Source organism: Phalacrocorax aristotelis, chromosome 10 (assembly GCF_949628215.1).
Source record: "Phalacrocorax aristotelis chromosome 10, bGulAri2.1, whole genome shotgun sequence".
NCBI classification, from domain to species: Eukaryota; Metazoa; Chordata; class Aves; order Suliformes; family Phalacrocoracidae; genus Phalacrocorax; species Phalacrocorax aristotelis.
In genome coordinates, this window is record NC_134285.1 from 21,117,358 (window position 1) to 21,142,549 (window position 25,192).

Consider the following 25,192-nt stretch of genomic DNA (forward strand, 5'->3'; position numbering starts at 1 on the left):
CCCCGCTGCCGGCCGCGGTGGGCGGTGTAGTTCCCCCACGGGGCTGGCGGGGAGGACTGCCATGGGCCGTTCCCGCCGAGGTTCTGAGGGTGGCGGGGGTGAAGCGCCTGTGACGGGGATCGACGTCGTCCCAAGGCGGTCGCCGCCGCCGCAGGGCCTCTCCCCGCTGCAGCGCCCGCTCTGCCCCGGGGGGGAGCCGCGCCCTCGCTGCGGTACCGGCATCCGCCTCGGCTCGCCGCGGCCTCGGCCACCTTCGGGCCTCGTCGGTGAAGCTGCCCGCACTGGTGGGGGGTGCCCGGGCCCACGGGGCGCGAGGGCTGAGTAAAGAGGCTTGGGCGGGGGAGGAGGGCGGCCGGGCGCGGGGAGCGTCCCCTCAGGGACTTGTGGCGACCCTGTTGCCTCAGGGGCTAATGTCCCCTGCGGCCGCAAACGGGGCCCAAACGACGCCGCAGGGCTGTCACCCGTGGGCTTTACGCTGTGGTACCAGGACACGGTTCATGTATCCCACACATTATATATATCATATAGGACAGTACGCCCTTCGAAGAGAAGGCTTCAGCCCTCACAGGTGACTCCTCATTGCAGGCAACGCTCTCCAGTCTCCTGAGGCAATGGAGCGGGTGCCGCTTGGTGCATGCTGGCGTGCCATCATGCAGTAGCGGACAGGACGTGTTTGTAGGCTGTGGTGTCAACTCGGAGGCTGGATCCATCCAGCAGACCGGCAGCTAGGAGAGACCTGTTCTGTGGGAAGGGGGAAGGACAGATTTGCTGTGCTCGCAGCAGCTTCTATGAAGTAAGTAAACACACTGCAGTCTTCCCCCCGTGAATTTTCCTTTTAAAAAAAAAAAGCTTTTATTTCCCTCCTGTCAGACAGATAAGATGATGATAGTGTGAATAATTTAAACTGTTTCTTCATCCGTCACAAGGAGATCATAGCCAAAGAAGAGGGCCACAAAGTTGGTGAAAGGTTTAGAGGGCAAACTGTATGATGAGCAGCTAAACTCACTTGGTTTGTTCAGCCAAAAAAAGAGGAGACTGAGGATACACCTCATTGTGGTCTGCAGCTTCCTCACAAGGGGAGGAGGAGGGGCAAGCGCTGCTCTCTTGTCACTGGTGAACGATGAGAGGGCCCGAGGGAATGGCAGGAAGATGTGCCAGGGAAGGTTTAGGTTGGATTAGGAAAAGGTTCTTCCCCCAGAGGGTGGTGGAGCACTGGAACAGGCTTCCCAGGAAAGTGGTCACGGCGCCAAGCCTGACGCTATTTAAGAAGCACTTGGACAATGACCTCAGAGACATGGTGTGAATTTGGGGTTGTCCTGTGCAGGGACAGGAGCTGGGCTCGATGATCCTTGTGGGTCCCTTCCAACTCAGGACATTCTGTGGTTCTAAGAGTAAGGTTAGAAAGCAGTATCTCCTACTTTATGAGTAGGAAGATCTGAGTTCTTGTAGTTTACAAATGAGGTTCCCAGCAGTGGGAGCTGCAGACCTACCGTAACAGCAAGCACAAACAGTTGTGACTTGCTCAGTGTCAGCTTCAGCCAGACGTGACCTCATTCACAAAGTGAGTTTTGTCAAGCAATGGCCACCAGTCATGGAAGTGTGGATAAGCACTGGTGAAAAGCATGTACTCTTCTATATGGAGAGAATGAGTGTGTGTATGTAATGTGTCCTACCTAACAATTGAAACAGTTAATAAGCAAGATGATATTTTGAAGAAATGTTCATTCTGTGAATGGAAATGAACCAACCTTCATTGAAATAGGTGGGGAGGGTCGCTGTGTCGCTGTTTGCTTTTTTCCTTTTTTTTTTTTTTAGTAGTATTATCTTTTCCCCAACTGCAAGATGGAGTTATGAGTTTTGCCTACCTTTGATAGACACTTAAAATTTCTCACATGAAGGATATTCTACTGGAGCTACAAATTATTCCAAACATATCTTAAAGGCATTGCAAAGGTGATGATTATTGTAGGATAGACCTGCTCCTTTTGCCTACTCTTCTTATGCACTAAACAAATACTTTCTTCACATTACCTCTAAAGTAGTCAGGACTTTTCCTCCCAAATTATAATCAAGAGTGGATGAGTAATGCCAGCAAAAATTGCTGTGTGCTAGGTGTAACGGGGAGCTCATAAATATGAATCCATCTGTGAAGAGTACTTTATTCTTCCCAAATAATTGATATACTGCCTGAGGTGTACTATTCTTCAGGAAAAATTTCTGATCTGATTAAAGAGAATGGAAATGCCTTAGCAAACTTGTTTATCTGGTTTGTCTGTTTACCTGTTTATCATTGCCAATCCAAGGAGCATAGTTTCTCTTATCACTTTGTAACTTCACCAGTTAATTACCTAATGTAACCACATTGTCATGCACAATATCATGGATATCACATCATGAGTACATGTCGTCTGAGCATGCTCTAAGTCAGCATGCACACTTCAAGCCGTAAAAGACCAAACAGCCTTTCCTTTCATCACCAGTTAGTTTTAAAATTATAGTGTTCACTTAGTTTTCCAGTTACCATGGATTCTTCAGGACAAAACCTGAATGGTTCAAATAAAAGTCAAGCAGGGAAAAAAATAAACAGAGTCTTCTCAAAAGGAAACCTGCTTCCACTTAAGTGCAGGAGGTCTTAACAGAACATATCTAATACTTTTTAATTCACTGGCCCAGAAATATACCAAGAAGTTCTTCAAGGCTTTCTGTTCTACTATTTTGGGTTCAAAGATGATGGTAAATATAACAGATACCAGCACTTCCTCTGTCAGTGCAGACTTGCAGAATATCTTCACCACAAGAAAAAGAAAAAAAAAAAGCACACCCACCCACCCCCCACAACCCATTAAAATCTCTATCTTTATGTAAATATGGAATCAAACTACTCTAGGTTTTTTTATGATAGTACAGCTTAGTTGCATAGTGTTGATTGGGTCTGGAAATAGTTACCCTGAGCCAAAAATTGTCCTAGGCCCTTTATTCAGGTTTTACATTGTTAGATCAAAATTGGCTATCTCAATGTAAAAATATGCCTCTTTTTGCCATATAAGCATAACCTTGTTTTTATCCTTTAACTAATTGTATTTTGTTCCTGTATCTGGCTTACTGTGGTAATTATCTGGTATTCCGTAACGTCCTGTTAACAACAAATTTTGATGCAGGGAGATTAACTGTGAGAAGTGCCTCTAAATACTATCTACTCTGGCTCTTGATAGAGACAGACTAGAGGGCCAGATAGGGGCCCTGTAGGGTGTTTCATATGTTCTGATGTAACTATATTTTTTGTATGGGAGTTTATCATGCAGCCTTTGAATCAATATATCAAACATATGTGAGTGAAGAGCCACCTCTGAATCTGCATGGAATGATAATGAGCATCCTAGTCCCTCCTTTCAAACCGGGAAGCTCTTGCAAGCATATGTAACTGTGGTACTTGTGCTGTTTTTGGCTGGGATAGAGTAGTAGCTGGCATGGGGTGATGGTCTGGATTTGTGCCAGGAACAGTGTCGATAACACGGCGATGTTGTCGTTCCTGCTGAGCAGTGCTGACACAGAGTCAAGGCCTTTTCTGCCTCTCACCCCACCCCACCAGCGAGGAGGCTGGGGGTGCACAGGGAGTTGGGAAGGGACACGGCTGGGACAGCCAACACCAGGGATGGCCCACACCATATGATGTCATGCTTAGCATATAAAGCTGGGGGAAGGGGGAAGAAGGAAGGGGGGAATGTGCAGAGCGATGGCATTTGTCTGCCCAAGTAATGGTTACACGTGGTGGAGCCCTGCTTTTCTGGAGATGGCTGAACACACCTGCCTGCTGATAGGAAGGAGTGAATGAATTCCTTGTTTTGCTTTGCTTGTGTGTGCAGCTTTGGCTTTATCTATTAAACCAGCTTTCTCATTTTTACCCTTCGGAGTCTTTCCCCATCCCACTGTGGGGGAGTGAGTGAGTGGCTGTGTGGAGCTTAGTTGCTGGCTGGGGTTGAACCATGACAGTAGCCCAGCACAGATAAACATTTAACTCTGATGTGGCTGTCATTTAATGTAGTCATTTTAGTTTACTAGTACTGATGTAGAAAGAAAAAGGGAAAGAAGAGGAGCTCCTACCTCCGATCTGTTGCAGATCCTGAGTCTGTTCCTACTATGAGTATTCTCTGGAAGGTGAATTCTCCTATGTACATTTTACTTGTCTGTGCATGTAAACAGTACACCTAAATACTTCTTAAAACTATTCTATCACTTTCATTATTCCTTAGAAACACTTAGAGTGAAATGAACATTTTTGTAATAAATTATACAAAAAATATTACTTTTATAAATAAATTATTAAAATCACAGGAAGGGGAAAGTTGTTACTTGCATCAGCAAATGTTCAGATCTTGCCAAGAAGTGAATTTCACACTGGGATGGAGAAGAACAAGTACTGGGAACAACTGTCTGCTGCTTTAACTTTTCTGAAGTCAGAATGATCATATCAGCAGAAACTTTAGTCTGTTACTTCCAAATTAGAGGGAAAATGAAGTTACATAGCAAAGGTAGTCAGCAGCTGTAAACCACTGCAAATGGACATCTCTGCATTTGTTCCAGAGATTTTTAAATATCTCATGTGGTCCAAAGTAAATCAGCAGAGCAGACTGTCTCATCTTAGTTCAGTCCTAAATGTCTAACTTGGCTGTAGACTGCAAGGAGACAAAAGAAAAGTACTGCAGACCAGAGCTCTGAAGTTGGAGAGCAGGAGGATTACTGTTGGAAATTACTCCAAATTTCAGAGGCCTACCTGACCAAACTTTATTATAACTGAGTAGTTGCTATAGAAAGCTGTGAATTAAAAAAAAAGATAGATAAAAATTTGGTTGTGCTGGTATGTGCATGGTGTATGCATGGCAATACTATTTGCTGATAAGTTTGGCTGTATGCAAAATGATTCCCAGTCCTGTAAATATTTTCTTACATGTCTAACATAGCTTCAGTATTTAATAATAAGTATTAAATCACCTAATGAGGCAATAAATAGAACTGGTCTGAATTTAAAAATTAATATAGAAACAAGCCTGTAAAGACCAAATTGACAGCAAACTATTTCTGGACACAACTGGACACAGCTCTAGCTTTTATGATATTTTATTTTTAAAAAGAACAGAGAATGAGAATATGCCTCCATATAAACTCCCAATATATTTCTTCCTTGTTTGAAGAACGAGATCAGAACTTCCAGGATTTTCTGTAGATGGAACACAACTTTCTAGTGCTTCAACTTCAGCTTTCTTACGCTTCATAGTGGATAATCAGGAAAAATAAGTTTGCTTTCCTGGAAGTCATCTTCCTTGTGGGATAAGGGAGATGTGAGAATTTTCATCAGTGTTTTTTTTTTTGTCTGAATGATCCAATGTTTCTTCAAGGAATCTTTAAAAATGAAAACCCACACTATACACAAACATATGCATACATCTGCTGATGGAGAAGGGTAACATGATGTGTAAGACCTTCTGAACTCTGCTGTTACTTTCTTCAAATAAATGTGTATGGAAGTAGATGATTCATCCTGCGAAGTACAGACTCCTTGGTTTTGAATACTTTCATTGGAACTTCTTTGCTTAGACATCACAGTGTTTGAGTTATTTATTTATTTCTGTGTGAGTCAGAAGTTCTGAATAATGTTTCTGCTTAGCTGACCACAGAAATAGGAGAGAAAGCTCCAGAAAAGTTTTTGGAGAGTCAGAAATCAAAAGATTGTCAGAAAAGAGAAGAGAGAAAAAATAAAAAGGGGGGATAGATAGCAGGATGCACAGACTTCATAATTATAAGTCTTCATTCCCAAGAGATGGAAAATTCATAGGTTTGGTTAGTCAGTAAATTAATATTCACCAAGTCCTAGATTTTGTTGAAAATCATAACTAAAACTGAATACATAAATGGAGGTGGAAACAATGCTCTCACTGAACAGTAGAAAGGCAAACACATTTTATAAGGTCACATCTCAGGCACAAGTCAATGAGCAAAAGAAGTATTGACCACAGATGGGATATCACTTACACAGTTTTGTTGATGTTTAACCAGGTTTCCAGTTCATAGCAAATGAAAAATCACAGACCTTGAGACATCTAGTTCAGCCCTTTTCCCAACTGTCCATACAACATGCCTGGCCAGTGTTTGTCAACCTCTTCTAAAAGTACCCTGTTGATGGAAATCAAGCTTTTTATGGGCTGTGTCACTGTTCTCACTAAAAGGAAGATTTCACCCATTATTTCTCCTCCTATCACCAAGTGAATTTATTCCCTTCCTCTGTGCAACTACCTTAAAAATACTTGAACACTATTTTCACCTCATACTTCATCTCTCAGTCTTCTCTATGCTAAGAAAACTGAGCTCCTTCAGTCTTTTTTCATAGATCATGATTTCTAGACACAGTGTCAATAAGCATGGAGTCACCGCTGAAGGGACAGAGGGATCTTGGATCTTTTTCAGGAGAGCTCTAAGAGCACTGTGTCTAGGTGCTGTGTTTTGTCTATTTGACAGCTTCAGAAATTTTGTGAGTCTTTTTTTTTTTTATTTTTTTTTGTAACTGTCTCTTTTCTTCCTAAAAGAATCTCGGATTCCCTACAAGCTGTCCTGAGTAATATTGTCCAGTTCAAGTGGTGTCTAGAAAGTGAAAAACAGCATCAACATCAGGTTTATAATAAGGTGAGAACAGGAAGCCTTCCTGATTAGTATAGGACGTCTCTTTGAGGAGAAATGTGAGAGTGTTGTCTTGACTACTTTGCTAGGGGAAGGAGGGTCATTTGGCAGTATAGTGCACCAAAGTATTGATCCTATGAGATATGGAATAGAAGAAGGAAATTCTACCTCATTATGTAAGGGGAATTTTGTTGGGAGCCTTCATAATACGCGTATAATTCCATTTTGCAAAAAGCTTCCTGATGACTGGCTTGTGATGATATAATTCATAGTGAATAAGGTACGAAGGTGAAAAGCAAGATTGCTGCAGGGTCTAGTTATGAATAAGGTTGTAAAAATGGATTCTAGTCTTCAGAAAAAAGTTACAGCAGAGATGGAAGTTGTAGGTTATCAACCAATTTAAAATACAGGTTCACTTTCCCGCTTTACCGTAGACCACTTCTCTGCTTTTAAGGTGAATACACTATTTCTGTGCCTTAGTTTTCCGTTTGTAATGACTCACTGTGAGTCAGGAGTGGATGACTCAGAGGTTATGGACAGTACAGCTCCTATGGATTGAAATCAGAGCCAGCTTAATAGGTACCTGCATGATGCTTCACAGAATATACAGGAGCCTTGAAGACTAGCGGTGCACATGCAGTGCAGTTCATGCAAGTCTGCAATAATTTCCTCTTTGCCTGAGACTGGCTCCAGCATCCATATTGTCATAAACTTTAAACATCCGAAAAATGAAAATTATAATACTTCTTTTTCTGATTTGTTTAATCTGTGATGTTCTTCAAGCAATTAAATGAGCTACAGTTACAGCATTTGTATTTTGCATGGAACATAGTACAGTGGGTCTTCTGGTACAACTGTATTAGAGTGTACAGCTGTATTTGTAAAAACATATAACTGACTTAGTTTGCAACAAGTTTTGTGGCATTCTAATGTACAAAAGGAGTTCTTTTAACTTACTATCACATTACTTCTTGCGTTTGAGTTTTGACATTCCCTCTGCCAACTCTGCAATTCCATTAAGAATTTCAAATGTTGTGATTTAACTTCAGTATCCTTATCTAACGAAAAAGAACCATAATCATCTAGATACCACCATACTTCCTTCCTAAAAGTTCAAAAATGTAATTGGGAGATTAATATTCTGCAAAGACCCCATTGCTTCTATTTGCCTACTAACTCACTCCTCTCAGTATCTACCACATGGTTCACAACTTTACAAAAGCCAAAAAAAGCAGATGGTCTGAATTCCCTTTTTCATGCCCTCTCCTCATTAACACATATCAGTGAGAATCTCTTTCTGAATATGGACTCGCCCTCTGAAGCACTGACACGTTAAAGAAAGGTTGTATAGTACCTGCTTGTGTCAGACTTACTGAGTGCCTCCAGTTTTAGTCCATTACTCCCAAATCTCTTATCATGAGTGATCATTTGCATTAAATACAAGGTGAAATGGAAAGCCATCCAAATCTAAAAATAAACCATTAATTTTTGGGAACTAGATGTAAAATAAATTTTGCAGCGTCCGTCATCCCAACTAGCTATTTCATTAGGCTAATTCATAACACTTCTGTCCTTGCTGGTGGACTTCTATATGAATGGTACTAAACAGATAAGCAATTGGCTAAACATTTATTAAATTTACATCTTTCAGATTTGAAGCCAAAGCACAGAAATCTCCACTGTTAGAGCAGGAAAGAGTGCGTTTTCTTTCTACACCACTGGGTGATAGATGGCAGACCCACATGTACAACCACTCCTGCTGAGTTACAAAACTCTATCATTATGGTCTTGGTGACTAGGCTTCCCAGCAGGTCTGTAAGGAAGTGCATCATGGTTAGGTATAGATTGCCATAAAACAAACTAATTTCTGAATAATTCAACTTCTAATATTAACTTTGCGGCTGAAACCATTTCCCAATATGAGACAGAACAAAAAATGCAGGTAGAATTGACCTCTAATTGCATTAAGATTGGATTTAAGTTATTTCTTACAGTGATACATTCCCCAGCTTCCACTAGCTGCATGAGCGACCTCTAATCTCTCTAACACAAATAAAAGAAAGCTTACTTTGCACTGTAGAAAAAATCTACAGCTGGCAGCACTGCCATCTTCTGCTTGTTTTCCTTCATGCACGGAAGTATTTTTCTGCTAGTAGGTAATCTGAGGCAATAACATCTTCTAATACTCAGAGACAGCCTATGTCTGGAGTTCCACAGATGTGGGGGGTTTTCACACATGATTTTTTTCTGGGCATAGAAAAGCACTTCAGACATTTGTCCAGGATTTCTAATATATCACATCCCAGCCAGAGCAATAGCTCAGAAATCCCAGGCAAGTGTGTATGTTTGTGTACTTGTGCTGTCCACAGGAATGTATTATACCTGTTGAATGTGCTCCGTAGACTTGATCTGTACACAAATGTACACATTTGAGCAAATCTAATATATTCCTTGTGGTCTGCACAAGTACAGCAAGTCCAAAGCATGAATGATCCATGTGCATAGGACTAATTCAGTGCTCTTGGGATATATTTGATCACATGCAAGCATTTGTGTGGTCCACATGCAGTAGGTCCAACAGGTCCCAGATATATCACGTATGGTCTTGATCTGAAGTTTCTTGGGTGTGCTGTACACCAGCACATCAGTGAGATAGAAAGCTGGAAGCCCTACTTCAGATATTTTCTTTAAAAAGGTGAAGGTACGGTAAATTGTATTTTTCTGAACTGAAGTTGCCAGCAAAAGGCACATTGAGCTGTATGACTCCAGGGGCCCCCCACATGGCAAGGAAAGACCTCTGTGTAAGTTTGCCATGTGGTACTAGAGGATGCATTGTTGGATGGAACTTTCAGCATGAACATTAGTTATGACTTTGATTGTATCAGAACAGCTTAAAAGGCAGAGAATTTCACTGTATGACTTTATCTTGCTGGGAGATTACCTTGAGATTTTTCACCCCTTGGAGTTACAGAGTGACACTGGCAATCACCAGCCTCCCTCTTCCATGCAGTAATGTATGAAATTACTTCTGGCAAGTAAACAAGTCAATCTTTTTTTCTTTTTAGAATATTCTGGTTAGATATTAAATGTTTGCTTTACTCAAGATGTTGGTGGACTGAGTTGCACTGATAAATTATCTTTCACCTTTCCCTGATAAAAAGTGTGATAATACTGATGCCTGCAGAGGGGTGTCTATCTTTATGAAAGCATGAGACCATAAATGAGGTGAGCAGGTGTATTCCTAGAATACACAGTTAGCATCACAGTAATATCACGGTATCGGTTTATTGCTCATCATTAGCAGGGCAAGGACAGTTTATGCTTCTGAAAATATTCACATGCATTACAGTCCCTGGTGCAGGGTCCCTTGCAGTCAGTAATGTGTGATCACTGAACTCTCTCCGCTGTGCTGATGTATTATGGACCCTATAGACCAAACCTAGTCCTGCTTAGTGATTCAGTTGGTACCGGTACTAACATCACCACTAACTTGATCAAGCATTGCTGCAGACCCAGCTTGTTGCCTCTACAGTTGTCAGTTCAACCCAGCCACGTCCATCCCACAAATCGCTACATGCTGGGCTCAGAAAGGCCAGAGGACAAGTTACTGTAAATCCATTTTGTCAGTGAGATCTCAGTTCACGCTCAGTTAATTGGCCTGTTTTGCAGGATTTAACCTGGTGGCATAAGAACCTTGAAATAAATCTCTTAGCTACGATTAGAGATGAAAGGGAGATTAGCATGGGCAGGAGGGTTGAAGTCTTTTTCTCCATCTCCATTGGTGAGTCAGAGTAAAGACAGAGGAACTACACAGACATCAGGAAATCAGTACTTTGCTCCTTCTCAGGATGCCTGATCCAGGTATTTTCTCCCCCATACTCAGCAAGTTACCAGTTTTGAGATCAGGTTCAGTCCTCTGAAGCAGGTTAGTGGTTTCTTTTACAATAAGTCACAGATAGTAATATGCATTCAGCTAAAATGGCAGATTTTAGTGAAACTGGTGAGATAAGATGTGGTTTGTTTATGACAAAATTGCAAGCCAAATTTCTTTGGACAATTTGCATCTAATAAGTAAATTTTGTAAATAAATAAATAGCTGTGCTATGTCTTGTTCTGTGTATTTAGGGGTATCTGATAACCAAGGAACAGGTAAGTGGATTCTTGAAAGTGAAAAGCTACAGTATGCTGAAAGAAGCTGTGTTTGAAGTGAGTTAGACAAGAAAAGCTTGAGAACAGTATCGATAGCATGGAAGAGAGTTCCACATTTATTTGGCTTCTTCTGTTGAAAGAAGTATTTCTCCCTTCACAGAATAAAATCCAGCTTCCTCTCCCATAGCTGGGGAAAAAGCATCTGTGTATATGTTTTATATTCTGGAGCAGCTCATCTGCAATGGGGAGGTGTGATTCTAAGAACTTTGATAGAGATGTTAGTTCCACTAAGCTACTAGGAGCATCTGCAGTTTTAAACTGCCCACCAGCAAAATAACTGGAGAAGAAAAGATACATATTGCAGAGCAAGACAACGACGCTTTTAGCTCATAACTGCACTTCACTTCTATCAGCCGGAAGAAATTTCTTTATGGTGCTCAACAAATGTTACTACAGGGCAGTACGCATGTTGCGATACATCTTATGCCAATAAAGATATTCAGTACTTCACTGAACAGTTAGGGAAGAGAATAACATTATGGTGTATTTACAAAATTTATTACGATGGGAAGAGGGTCTTCTCATTACCTAAAATAAATGCAGTAAACCGTTAGCTTAGGAAAAAACAATCTCAAGGGTAATAGCCATGTAGAAGCTGGAACATTAGACCTTGTACCTAATGTTTCCCATAGAGTAATTTGTCAGGAACAGAGTAGTTAAGTTGTTCTTCTGTCCTAGATGCACTCGAAGTATCACAAGAAGCACAGTTGCCCCAAAGATCCTTCGTGCAGTCCCAGGTGTATCAGTGACAGCCAGGGTCAGTCAATGAGCAGTCACTGCACTATGCCAACCAGTCATTCCCCCCTTTCCTCTGGCAGTATGGCTCACATGAAATAGCAGATCTTATATCACAGGACTGTGGCATGGACGCCTCTGTTAGGTAAATGTGAATATTCCATAAAATCTGATCTTACAACAATACTAAAATTGCACCAAGGAAGCTGGAAATACCATATGAGAATTACTGGAGGCAAGGACTAGGATAGTTGCTCTTGACCATAAATTTTTCATCTTTTTTAACTTAGGTGTCTGAAAATGGGGAGGGAGCTATATCAGAATAGCTGTATGAGCTTGAATGAATCCCTGCTTATGGAATTTTGCTTCAAATTTCTTTATGGCTAGGATATGACAGAAAGTCTTAATTTTACATCTTCCAAAATCAACAATTCCTCTTGAATAGATGAATTTTAAGTAAAGGTAGAACTGTTTACAACTTCTACTCAAATGTTAAAGATGTTTGGTAAGTGGGGTGTTCTCAGTGACAATATAACTATATGTGTACCTAACAATTTAGAGGCATTTTGCAAAAAAACCCAAACAAACACGTATTTCATAGAAATGAACAGTGAGTGATGCATTCATACACACTGGCCACTGAATGCGAACTGCTTATCAACGGCTGGGAAATTTCACAACAGATTCTCTCTGTTGGGAGCTCTGAGACCTCAGTATCAGGGGCAAATCAACCTATTTGCAGCAGCCATCTACAGCCATTTAAGTTCAAGTCATGAACTGCTTAACTGGTGAAGCAATCAAAGATACTGCCTCCAGGCTTAGCAGACAGGCTGTCAGCTGAGTTCACATGGAGGCTTAATTCTGTGCCAGCAAAGCATGATCCTTCTAAATGAGGTCTGAAGGATACTGTAGAAGAATGGTGTGAAGAAAGTGTTGTTGTTTTATAAAAGACTCTTCTCTGCACTTGTGTGTACAGAGGTGTCTATTGATAATCAGTATTTCATCATGATAATGGATATGATTGTCACAATATGATCACAACCAATATTCAACCATAACCAATAATCAGCCTTAACAATCATTAAAATTAGGACCCTGTTTTTAAAGTCAGAGCTGCTGGCCTCAACACCTTTGGAAATAAGACTAGTAAGGAAAAATACTGTGCATTTTGCACAGTGTTCTGTGTATTGTACAGAAGATACACAGAGATGGACAGTTTTGAGGGGAATTGGTTTCCTCCCTAAATGCAGGAGAAAATAAATGCAATGTGAATGAATTAGATCTCACAGGCATTACAATGTTTTACTATTCAAACACATGAAGATACCTAAACCATACTCTAATATGAATGGCACAACCTATTCCTCACTTGTACAAATAGAACTGTTTCCCTCCAACATATACAGATGAAGACGCTGGGGTACCATTATCTTTTTAAACCGTACTCTACAACAATCTGCTGACCCAATGGTAAGCTTCTGGGTAATTCTGGTAAAGCTGTAATGCAGCTGTGGATCCTGTAGTGGGTAGGTGCAGCCCTACTTGTGTACAGCTTGTCAGCTGCTAGTTTTCATGCTGTTTTAGCTGGTACCGGTTTTATTCAGAGGAAGTGAAGTAGTAGAGCCCACTAGCTTAAAAAAAATATACATTAATAAAGCTGCTTATACGTGTCTATTTCCCCAAATTTACAGGATTATGTTTTACTGTTTATAAATGCCATTGTATTAGTGGAATTAGATGACTGTATAAGCATATAGATACATCGCTGTATAGTATAAAATCACCCTAATGAAAATTAGTGAGTTAGTACAAGATCACACTGAGAGCAGGTTTTGTGGGGAGCAAAGAAAGAAGAGCTCCATAATGTCTTGCACATGTTGAGAAAAGGCAATCACAAAGCATCAGAAGCACTGAAGAGTAAAAGTTCATGGTTTGAGCCTGAAGTACTACAGCATAGTTCTACATCCACATCACGTACACAGAAAACGTAGGTTTTAGATCTCGGATGTTATTAGCTGCGCTTTGCCTGTAATTGTGATAAAACTGGAGAGGTGCAAAGGAGAAGTTATTAGTAGTGTTACAGAGAAGCAAGGTTAAAAGTGCTGGGAAAGATGGTATCTCTTCCTAGATCCACTAATAGCTGGGGAAAAGAATGCAGACTTGAAATACAGAAGTCCTCCTTCAGCTGTGAAACTCTGAAATATCAGATTTAAAACTCAGAGTCAGGAAGAGTCTCTCTGAATATATTTTATGCCCATCATTATGATCTTTGGAACGAAAAATAAAAGATCTGTGGATCACATGGGAAAGTTATTAAGGGACTGCTAATAACATAAAAGCAGGTGTATCAAAAACAAGGTTAAAAATACACAAGATATAAATTACTAAACACGAGTAGTTTCCTGGCTTTTAGGCCAGACCAAGTAGAAAATGCTGTGGAGGACAGTTTGTTCACCAGTAATACATTCAGGTCATAGCACTTAAAATCTAATAAAATGTCGATAATGCTTTCTAGAAAACCAACACAGTCACTGGTAGCTTAACTATTTGTTGAACATTTTTTGTGTGTGGGTAACCAGTCAGTTCCCCCTTCAGTTTTTGCCAGAGTGATCATATCTTAACAGTGTAAGTGTAGGAATAGGACTGCTTTTTGCTAGCGAAATCATGTTTTACAGCACATAATCAATGAAATGCCTAAAACAATCTATAGAATAGTGTGTTTCTGGTGCTATTTTCTTGTTTTTCCATATGGAATAAAGGCTTATGTGATTATGCTGTATATATGTGCTTGTTTGTCCTACTCAGCAACTTTCAAAGGCAAAGCTGACCATGACACAGTAATCTAAGAATTATAAATTCCTAGAATCACCAAGAAAACACGGGCAATGAGTAGAAGGGGAGGGCACCATAAGTCTCCTGAAAGGAAAGACAGCAGATCAGCTCACTTCTAAATATCAGTAAATCTCCACAGAAAATTGCTTTCAAGACAAAAATCCACAGGAATCCAGAGTTCATTGGTTCCACTGTTCACTTACTGTTAATTGCTCTAGTCAGTCCTTAGAATTATTTTAAGTGATTCATATCGTATGAAATTTAAGAAATAAACTTCACTGGGATACCTCCTTGGCAGGTCTTAGAGTGCATGAGGCTGTATAGGAGGTTTTCTCTAGTCTCTATAAATACCCCGTCAGACAGACAGTAATCTCTCTCTCCCCTTCAGATGTCTACAGCATGCCTTGGATACATGCTCCTAATCAGCTTACAAGCTTTCCTTGACCTACGCTTCTCTTCCTAATGCTGATCTGACTATGGCTGTCCTCAAAGTAAAATTCACCAAAACGAAGAGGGACAAACTGGCTCAGATCTTATGGATCCTCAACTGGGTTTCTGTAGTGAGCGGGATCATTCTCTTCAGTCTTGGCCTCCTTCTGAAAATAGAGATCAAGAAGCGCAACGAAGTGATGGCAAAAGGGGACATTAACTCTGTCCCCAACGTGCTGATCTCAGTAGGAGTCATAGCATGTATCATCAACTTTCTGGGTGGCAAAATCTGCTATGACTGCTCAGATGTCAACAAGTTCTCTCGATGGAAACTAGTTATGCTCCCATACATCGTGTGTACCTTCTGTTTTACCTTCTGCATCCTGGTGGGTGCCCTCATGTGCTACACCATGAGGAATGAGCTGGAAGAGTCTCTCTATCTGGGATTGAGGGATGCTATTAAGTTCTATAAGGACACAGACATACCTGGACGATGTTTCTTAAAGAAAACAGTGGATATGTTACAAATTGGATTCCAATGCTGCGGCAACAATGGCTTTAGAGACTGGTTTGAAATTCAGTGGGTATCTGCTCGTTATCTGAATATGGCTTCCAAGGAAGTTCTCGAGTAAGTATTTTCTAGTCATAACAAAAAATGCTAGGAAAAAGCCTCATTGAAGAAGAATTTGTATTGAACAGAAAGTAAGTAACAGTAGCGGCCAAAGATCTTGAGATGCATTGACGCTAACGAGAATATGGCAAAACTGCTTGTTCTCTGCCATCAGCCAAAAATTCTGGCCGTGTTTTCCTCCTTATTAAAACAGCGTCTTGTGGCTAGAAAGCTTCTCTCAAAGATTATTCTAAACAACTCTGCTAATGGGTCTAACTCATGAAAAGAGAACATTTCTTTGGTCATAGGCACGTTCACAAGTACCCTCCTAGTTTAACTGATGTAGTAACCTTTAGTGGATAATAGTGGGAATAACACTTTGTCTAGACCATATGCTCCCTCTAAAACCAAAAATACTGAAGTGCTCAAGCCAAAAAGCATCCTTCTGTTTATATTTAATCATGCTGGGGTTTTAGCATACACCTCACAACATCAAGTAGATACTCATTTCTGCTGGGCCTTTGTGTCAATCAAAAAACTGTAGAATGACCACGTTACTTACAAAATATGCTAACTATATGCACAAAGTTGCCTTTTGCCTTTGTAGGGATGCTAAGCAAAGCAAAGATTTGTCTTTCCTTTTTTAATGTGTGAATTGGCTACCTCAAATTTCCAATTATAGCGAGCCAATGATGGAAAGAAAAAAAAGCGTTGTACTATCAATACATTGGACAGTCAATCCTAAACACTAAAAGATCTTTCTCCTTCAAGATATTAGACTTAGCAAATCCAGGTTCAAATCTCTATGTTCACATATGAGAACATGCCAATACCACATACACTGACTAAAATAAAAGGAGAAAAACCCTTGAACTTTTTTTTTTTTTTTTTTTTTTTTGGTGGTGCTTCACATGGTGTAGCAATTGTGAAGTTATATGCTCAAAAAGAAGAGTTTGGTAATTCTTCTAGACAATAGAAAATGTAACAATAAACAATTTTTAAAAGTAGACAATCCAATATGTAATAATTCTTCTAAAGCTGAAAAAAAGTCTTCACTGATGAGAACAAAGTAGCTATATATTCCTGGGAAAGACAAACACAAAAAGCTTGACTGGCATTTGCCAAGTGTTCTGTTTTGTTGAACTCAAAAATCAGTGACAATAAAGCCAGGTGAAGGGAGGCCAAAGATCTTATTTTCACAGAATTTGCAACTTGAAACTGTCATTATAGCAAAGTATATATATAGCTGCAAATGTACCAGAGGGCAGGACCTAGGAGAATGCAGACAACAGGGCGTCAGCACGCATAAGGCAGTTGTCTGTGGAAATAAAGCAAGCTTTAGGACAGGTGTTCTTGGGAGAGAAGTTGGAAAGCAACAGCGACACAAAACAGACTGACCCAAGAGGGGATTTACATCCTGGTTCTACACTGAAAAGTGACATGACAACAAAGATGGTCCACAGGAACTTAAGAGTAGTATCTTATAGTGAGAACAAAAGTTGCTGCCTTTTATTTCTGTGAGACATGCAGAAAGAGTGATGTTTGACCCAGGGGCTTAGCTAAACTCTGTTTTCTTCTGTAGGGTCACCTGTGCTCTGCCATCATTTTGAAAATACACTGGCAGTTAATTTTTGTCCCACGTAGACAGAACAGTGAAATGTGTGTGAGGGAAGTAATTACACTGCAGAATTTCTTCTACTGTATGTAAGTTGGATAATTCCATCTTGATTGCTAGAAACCAAATTGATGCTATGTAACCAAATTATACCACAATTTCCAAATATTTCTTCTAACCATTTTGTATCACATTTTTCACTACCAAAGCCCAGCTGGTAATGTTCAAAAAGGATGGAGAAGGAACCAAATACTTTTCTTGGTTTCATCTTGTACTGTATGTCAATTAGTACTTGGTATATTAAGAGGCAAAGTGGTTGAGAACTGACATACTGTCAACTCACATGTAACCTTTGCAAAACTGAATTTTTTTTTTTACCTTCCTTCCTAATCCTCTTCCCTCCCCTCTCTTCTATACCTCCATTGCCAACACCACAATGTGACAAGAAATGGAGATAATCTGAACAGTAGGAGGATGAGGCAGGTCACAGCACTACAATCCTATCATTGCTTTGGTTGCATAGAAATAATCTTTTTATAGTCTCAGAAGCGAGTTTTAGTTTACAATACTACAACTTTGGATTCCAACAACAAATAGCAGCGAATGTCTCGCTCCCTCGGCTCTGTTACTGAGGTCTTCCCTTCTAACAGTACCAAGATACATCATTCTTCAATTTGCCACTAGCAGAGGAAATACAACGGCAGGGGGGCATAACCCAAGTCTGGAAACTCCTATTGCTGGCAGTAGAAAGAGATTACTCTTTATAACATGTGGCAGAAAGAAAGAAAATAATTAAATTGGTGCTTGACATCAAAAGAAAACCTTAAGACCTCATTAAAGAGATTGTATTTTAACCATTTTAGATGCTGTACTATATTTGGGTCATGTCACTGAAATATACAGGGCACCCTTCCTTGTTTCCCTCCCAGTGAGTGGTTTTGCCTGTACCTGTTACACTGCTTGCACGCTTAAGCCTGGTTTTTGTGGATTATTTGGGTTCTTTTGCATTGGTTTCATTCTGTTGCTGTCACCAGGAATATGATGGCCACAAAGTGAAGAGCTAGACTTTAAAATGGGGAGGAAATCATGCCTAACCTATGTCTAGGTGGAAAAAGGCAGATGAACTTCCTGACTTACTTGGAAATATCTTTGAAGAAGATATTTTTGACAGAACATTAAATAAAAACAACAATACATACACACACCAAAAAAAAAAAAAAAGGAAGGACGTTGTATTTAGCAGGCCTAAATGCAGGGAATTATTCTGCCATCCCAGCAAAGCCACAAATACTGAGTTTCCTAGTACCTTATGTTTCCTTTGAAGGATACATTTAATCCCAAAATGTCAGAAGAACACTGGACCACAGAGTTTCTGCTGCTTCTGGTCACCTGATGAGCTTCTTGTGATTACTTCCTTCCCTTTAATTTAGGTCATCTGTAGTGGAACAGGAAAATGTGATTTGTAGATATTAATAAATGAGGATAAATTTTTGAAAATATTAAAAATTCTACTATTAGTAAATGGTGAAAGCTGGGTATCTAAGAGAAAGTCATCTTTCATGTATTCTGGCTCCCTAACACAGGCTAAAGGGCATGGGATTCATTAAAACAGGCCATGGTTTTCACCTGTGGGGCTGTCTTAGGAAATAAGCCTTTTGCCATGAGCAGGAAAATAGATACATGCTTAGAGGCTACTTCTGCGAAGTGTGAGAGCATCTCTCAACATCTTACATGCTCTCCAATTTCTGGAAAATCTGTTTCTCTGCAGAGGCTGCTTGGAAACGGAAGTCCTCTCAAGGACACACTAGCTGAAGAGCAGGTAATACATGGAAAATGGATGTCAAGGATTCATTTAACCATTCCAGAAACTCTTGATTAATCTGAAACTTCTCATCCTATGATTTTTTTTTTCCTGCCTGCTATTTCTTTATCTTTCTTCTTTTCCCACTTGTTTTTCTCCTGATCTTATAGGGGAGGGAAATAAATAATTTTCAGCAATAGATACAAGCAGTTTCAGAAATTCCAAAAAGTATAGTTACAAGAAGTAGAAACTCCCCTGTGAATTAGCCACAAATCCTGTGCCAAATCAGCCATTGCACACAGGTACAACAAGGAAATGCCAGCGGACCATTTCCAGTGGTTCCTGCGGCGTGCAAAGTTGGTCTCTTAAGGAATGCTTGTGTTGAAAATCTATCCAAAAGAAGTAAAACACAGGACTTCTAGGACCATAACTTCCATTAGAGTTCCACCAAGATAAACAAGGTCAGAAACTATCTTTAGTATTTTCAGCGCAAAGATACCTAAAAAGGCAACATCTCTGTGAACATTGAATCCGCGTCTTGCGCATGCCATACCAAGAACCACGTGAGATACTGTGCTGATATACCACTTAAGAAATACAGCAGATGAAAAATTTCATTTTCCTGCAGTAAGCAGCTTTTCCAGTTGGAAATATATTCCCATTTTCCTTTTGTGACATTGGAGGGGCCTAGATCGCAGCAGACTTGCATTATAACCTTTTATAAAAAGCACAGGCACTATCCGCTGCTGATACCGGATTGGTAACGCCCAAACTTTCTGTCCTGTTGCAGCCGTCTAAAGAGCAACGTTGATGGCAAGTTCCTGGTGGATGGGGTACCCTTCAGCTGCTGCAACCCAAGCTCCCCGCGGCCCTGTATACAGTACCAGCTGACAAACAACAGCGCTCACTACAACTATGATTTTCTGACAGAGGAGCTCAATATCTGGGTGAAGGGGTGCAGAGAGGCTCTGCTGGATTACTACACAGCTATTATGAGATACATTGGTATTGCAGCATTGCTTATTTGGTTGTTTGAGGTAAGTCTCAAAAATGGGCTGTTTCAGATTAGTCAGAGACTTCCTGCACCCTAGGATGGGAAACTATGGTATAACATACCAGAAGTGCCTCAGTATCTAATATAAAGTCCACGAGCACTTCCAGAATGTTGCAGGACTTCCTTGAGTACAAAGTCCCCAGAGCAGAAGTAAATCTCACTGAAGATGAGAACTATTAGAAGTGATATATGTATAATTCTGTACACATCCAGAGCTTTTTCAATAGACTACGGCATATTCCCTTCCCTGAAGCATTTACGGGATCAGATACAGGATGATACATGCAGTGACACAACTGCAAGGAAATTAGGTGAGAAGGTCTGAGGATTGTTTTAAGTCAGTTTTAATAAAGAATATACAAAATGTGAGCAGGCCTTTGACTGAATACATTGATTTTATTTATATCAAAAATTGAGTTAAGTATTAATATCTCAAAGCCTCCTTTTTACATTACATAGCTTCACCATACAGGCAGTACTTGCAAACACGGCGTAGCTTTTTAGATGCAGATTAGACTGCTTATTATGCAATCAAAATAAGCGTATCAAGGCAAGTATGTACACCTGCAAAGATGCAGTGTTTCTGCTGGCGTCTGTAAAGAAAGTTGTCTGGATGTTGCCATCCATAGGTAAAGGACCCCCCAATGGCATAGGCTAAAATACGGTTTTCTTCCCTTTTTAATAAGTTTGAGTTTTCTGATCATTGCTCTATTGCATAAATATTAGCGCTATAATTAAGAGAGTCCACAACAGCCTCAGGCAGTGCTAGATGGGGCAGTGCTGCCAGAAACATCAGGCCTTTGGCAGCACATGAAAAAGCTGTGAGCCAGCTCACTGTGCTGTTTTCAATGTTGACAAGCTGGGGACGCTCATCTTGATTCCAGCAGAGCTATGGAAGCGGGGCTTTTTCCTAAACTTTACTTGAACCTCTACTATAGGCCAGCATTCAGCTCTGCCTAGGAGTAGAACAAGTTGAGAGCTTGTGGGTAAAAATTAAAGGACAGCCACATATGGGTGACACTGTTGTGGGCGTTTGCTACAGGCCACCTGATCAAGAAGCTGATGAGGCCTTCTACAGGCAGCTGGAAGTAGCCTCGCAATCACAGGCCCTGGTCCTCATGGGGGACTTCAACCACCCTGATATTTGCTGGAAAAGCAACACGGCGAGCCATGCACAATGCAGAAGGTTCCTGCAGAGCATCAAGGACAACTTTCTGATGCAGGTGGTAGAGGAACCAACGAGGCGAGATGTGCTGCTTGACCTTATCCTAACAAACAAGGAAGGGCTGGTTGAGGATGTGAGGGTTGGGGGTAGCTTTGGCTGCAGTGACCATGAGATGGTTGAGTTTAGGATACTGCGAGGTAGAAGCAGGGCTATGATTCAGGTTACAACCCTGGACTTCAAGAGGGCCAACTTTGACCTCTTCAAAGACGTGCTAGGAGGAATCCCATGGGCTAGGGCTATACAAGGCAGGGGGATCCAAGAGAGCTGGACAGTATTCAAGGACTGCTTCCTCCGAGCTCAAGATCGGTGCATCCCCAGGAGGAAGAAGTCAGGCAGAAGAGCCAGGAAGCCCGCATGGATAACCGAAGTGCTTCTAGAGAAACTCAGATGGAAGAGGGAGGTTCACAGTATGTGGAAAAAGGGACTGGCCACTTGGAAGGAATATAGGAATGCTGTCAGGGTGTGCAGAGATGCGACGAGGAAGGCCAAGGCCCACTTGGAACTAAATCTGGCAATGCATGCCAAAGATAACAAGAAGGGCTTATTTAAATACATCAGCGGTAAAAGGAAGACTGGGGATACCCTGCTGAACAAAGAAGGGGTCCTGGTGACACAGCATGCAGAGAAGGCGGAGTTACTGAATGCCTTCTTTGCTTCGGTCTTTACTGCTAAGGCTGGCCCTCAGGCATCTCAGCCCCCAGAAAAGAGAGAAAATATCTGGAGCAAGGAAGACTTACCATCAGTTGAGAAGGATTGGGTTAGAGATCACCTAGGCAAACTGGATCCTCGCAAATCCATGGGCCCTGATGGGATGCACCCGTGAGCGCTGAGGGAGGTGTCAGATGTCCCTGCTGAGCCGCTCTCCGTCATCTTTGAAAGGTCGTGGAGGACAGGAGAGGTGCCCGAGGACTGGAGGGTAGCCAATGTCACTCCAATCTTCAAAAAGGGGCAAGGAGGAGGACATGGGAAACTATAGGCCACTCAGCCTCACCTCCATCCCCGGAAAGGTGATGGAGCAGTTCATCCTGCAGGTCATCTCCAGGCATGTAGAGGACAAGCAGGTTATCAGAAATAGTCAACATGGATTCACCAAGGGGAGATCATGCTTGGTCAACCTGAGAGCCTTCTATGATGGCATGACTGGCTGGGTCAACAAAGGGAGAGCAGTGGATGTTCTCTATCTTGACTTCAGCAAGGCATTCAACACTGTCTCCCATAGCCTCCTCATAGACAAGCTAAGGAAGTGTGGGTTGGATGAGTGGACAGTGAGGTGGACAGAGAACAGGCTCAACAACAGAACTGAGAGGGTTGTGATCAATGGGGCAGAGGCTGGATGGAGGCCTGTAACTAGTGGTGTTCCCCAGGGGTCTGTGCTGGGTCCAGTCCTGTTCAATATAGTCATCAATGACCTGGACAGTGGGATAGAGTGTAACCTCGGCAAGTTCGCTGGTGATACAAAGCTGGGAGGAGCGGCTGATACACCAGAAGGCTGTGCTGCCATCCAGAGAGACCTGGGCAGGCTGGAGAGCTGGGCCCAGGGGAACCTGATGAAATTCAACAAGAGCAAGTGCAAGGTCCTGCCCCTGGGGAGGAACAACCCCATGCACCAGCACCGGCTGGGGGCTGAACTACTGGAAAGCAGGTCCACTGAGAAGGACCTAGGAGTGCTGGTGGACAACAAGCTGACCATGAGCCAGCAATGTGCCCTTGTGGCCAAGAAGGCCAACAGTATCCTGGGCTGCATTGAAAGCAGTGTGGCCAGCAGGTCGAGGGAGGTTATCCTCCCCCTCTGCTCTGCCCTAGAGAGACCACATTTGGTGTACTGTGTCCAGTTTTGGGCTCCCCAGTTTAAGAAGGACGTGGAACTGCTTGAGCAAGTCCAGCGGAGAGCTACAGAGATGATCAGGGGACTGGAGCATCTCCCATATGAAGAAAGGCTGAGAGACCTAGATTTGTTCAGCCTGGAGAAGACTGAGAGGGGGATCTCATAAATACCTATAAATATCTAAAGGGCGGGTCTCAGGATGTTGAGACTAGGCTCTTTTCAATAGTGTCCAACAACAGGACAAGGGGCACAAGTCGGAACACAGGAAGTTCCAGCTAAACATGAGAAAAAACTTCTTTCCTGTGCGGGTGCCAGAGCCGTGGCACAGGCTGCCCAGGGAGGCTGTGGGGTCCTTTCCCTGGAGACATTCAGAACCCGCCTGGACGCGGCCCTGTGCCCCTGCTCTGGGTGTCCCTGCTCAAGCAGGGGGGTTGGACAAGATGATCTCCAGAGGTCCCTTCTAACCCCTGCTGTTCTGTGATTCTGTGATTTTAATGCATCGGCATGTAGGACACATACAGCTTACATATGAGTGATTAAACTCCTTGGATGAAATACTGATTTATAATTAAGGTCAGTGGAAGAAAATCCACAGAAATTAACAGACTACAATTTAAATCTTTTTCCCCCCAGTCACTGATGGTTCCATTAATTAATCATCCATTCTACATCAATTAGTTGTGGTCTCTGAGGCTGTGGTGTTCCAAGGAAATCTAGGTATTCATGTGCTAATAACATGCAAGTGGGAACAGAACGCTACCTGAAGAATGGAGACAGAATCAATCAATCTCTCCCTTGTATTTTTCTTTCTAAAAAAATGTAATTAATTGGGAGAGTGGTTCAATATATTGCTGGGATAAAGAATTTGTCTGCTTTATTCAATATTAATTATTAGGCCTGTAAACACACAAGTCAGAAAGCTGACTTAGTGGTAGGACCTAGGCTGTAATTTAAACTCTGTTTAACCATAAACTGTTTCTTACAGCTCTCCGTTCTTATTGGTGTCCGGTACCTACAAACAGCAATGAAGAATGTCCTTCTGGTAGGAGATCTGGAGAGCGAGTCAGATGGCTGGTTACTAGAAAACAGTTTTGTTGAAACCGCCAAATACAGTGTCAGTATCATTAAGAACCTCGGCAAAGCCAATCAGATCTCCACTGTCTCAGGCATGAACGACCCCAACATTGACATTCAAAACACCAACTGCGGCAAAACTAATGTTACAACAAAATCCATCCCAGCAGCTAGCTAGGTAAGTCTTCAAAGAAATGACATCACAAGTGTAGCTTTGACATATTACAGTCATACAGTTACCAGATTTTTCACTGGTGGGGAAATAAAAAAAAAAGGCAGGAAAGCTAATAAGACAATTGAACAAACCACAGACTGGTGACAGCTCCAAAAATGCCGACACCTCTTTGGCTGGATGTATTTTTACACATTCTTGTGAAATCCCTGGTTTTCAACACTGCACAAAACAAACTTTTGGAAATTTCCCCCTTGCTTACATACTTCTGTCATGGCTGAATAGGTCAGAATAATCATTATGCATGAGCAAACGTTCCAGATAGGATGGGTCTACATCTACTAACATACAGGCTGGTCTACTACATACCAACAAAGCTTGTCATTACTGTCATGATGTCTATAGAAATCCCAGTAGCAGGAACATCCCAAAGGAGTTATTACACTGAATAAAAAGATTCTTTAAAGAAAAGACAAAAACTGTGAAATGAAAACTCTGTTAGTCCAAGTTAGGATAGGGGAAATTTTAGCCCAACTGTACTTATATTGCACCCCTCCTAAAAGAACCCACTAGCTAGGCGGAATTGAGTTGAAGGCAATGAAAGTTAGCATAACGTAGTTAACTTCTTTTTCCCCCAAAAAATGGTCTGAAGTATCCCTTCATTTTTCCTCCTCCATATTTTAGAGGAAGTCAGCTGCCAGACCTCCCTGAAAATCAATGGGTACTGCTGAAAGGAGTTATCTGCTCGAGAAGCTACCTGGCAGCTCATGCCGGGATATTTGAAATTCCAAGTAGCATGTGATAGCACAAGTTTAAAAACAAGCAAATACTTCCCATAAAACAAATACTGATCATCCTAGATGTTTAAAAGCTCCCAATTTCAAAAGTACTTACATGGATCCAGGGGCTGGAAGATAAGGGATTGTTTGGAACCAATGAAGG

The 25,192-nt window shown here is 41.5% G+C and overlaps 1 protein-coding gene across 1 annotated transcript; it reads left to right on the forward strand.

Moving 5' to 3' along the window:
• Window positions 1-702: 702 nt before the first annotated feature.
• Window positions 703-25,009, forward strand: LOC142062763 (photoreceptor outer segment membrane glycoprotein 2). Its single transcript, XM_075105688.1, has 5 exons — window positions 703-793; window positions 14,834-15,502; window positions 19,691-19,937; window positions 23,990-24,256; window positions 24,935-25,009. The coding sequence occupies exons 2-4, from the start codon at window positions 14,922-14,924 to the stop codon at window positions 24,254-24,256; spliced, it is 1,095 nt and encodes a 364-aa protein (XP_074961789.1). The 5' UTR covers window positions 703-793; window positions 14,834-14,921; the 3' UTR covers window positions 24,935-25,009.
• The last annotated feature ends 183 nt before the right edge of the window (window positions 25,010-25,192 follow it).

Excerpts from the sequence above, each read along its gene's own strand:
- LOC142062763 (XM_075105688.1), top strand. The coding sequence starts at position 14,922 with ATGGCTGTCCTCAAAGTAAAATTCACCAAAACGAAGAGGGACAAACTG. Across the intron at positions 15,503-19,690 it reads GCTTCCAAGGAAGTTCTCGA|CCGTCTAAAGAGCAACGTTG; the intron begins GTAAGTATTTTC and ends GTCCTGTTGCAG. Across the intron at positions 19,938-23,989 it reads TGCTTATTTGGTTGTTTGAG|CTCTCCGTTCTTATTGGTGT; the intron begins GTAAGTCTCAAA and ends TGTTTCTTACAG.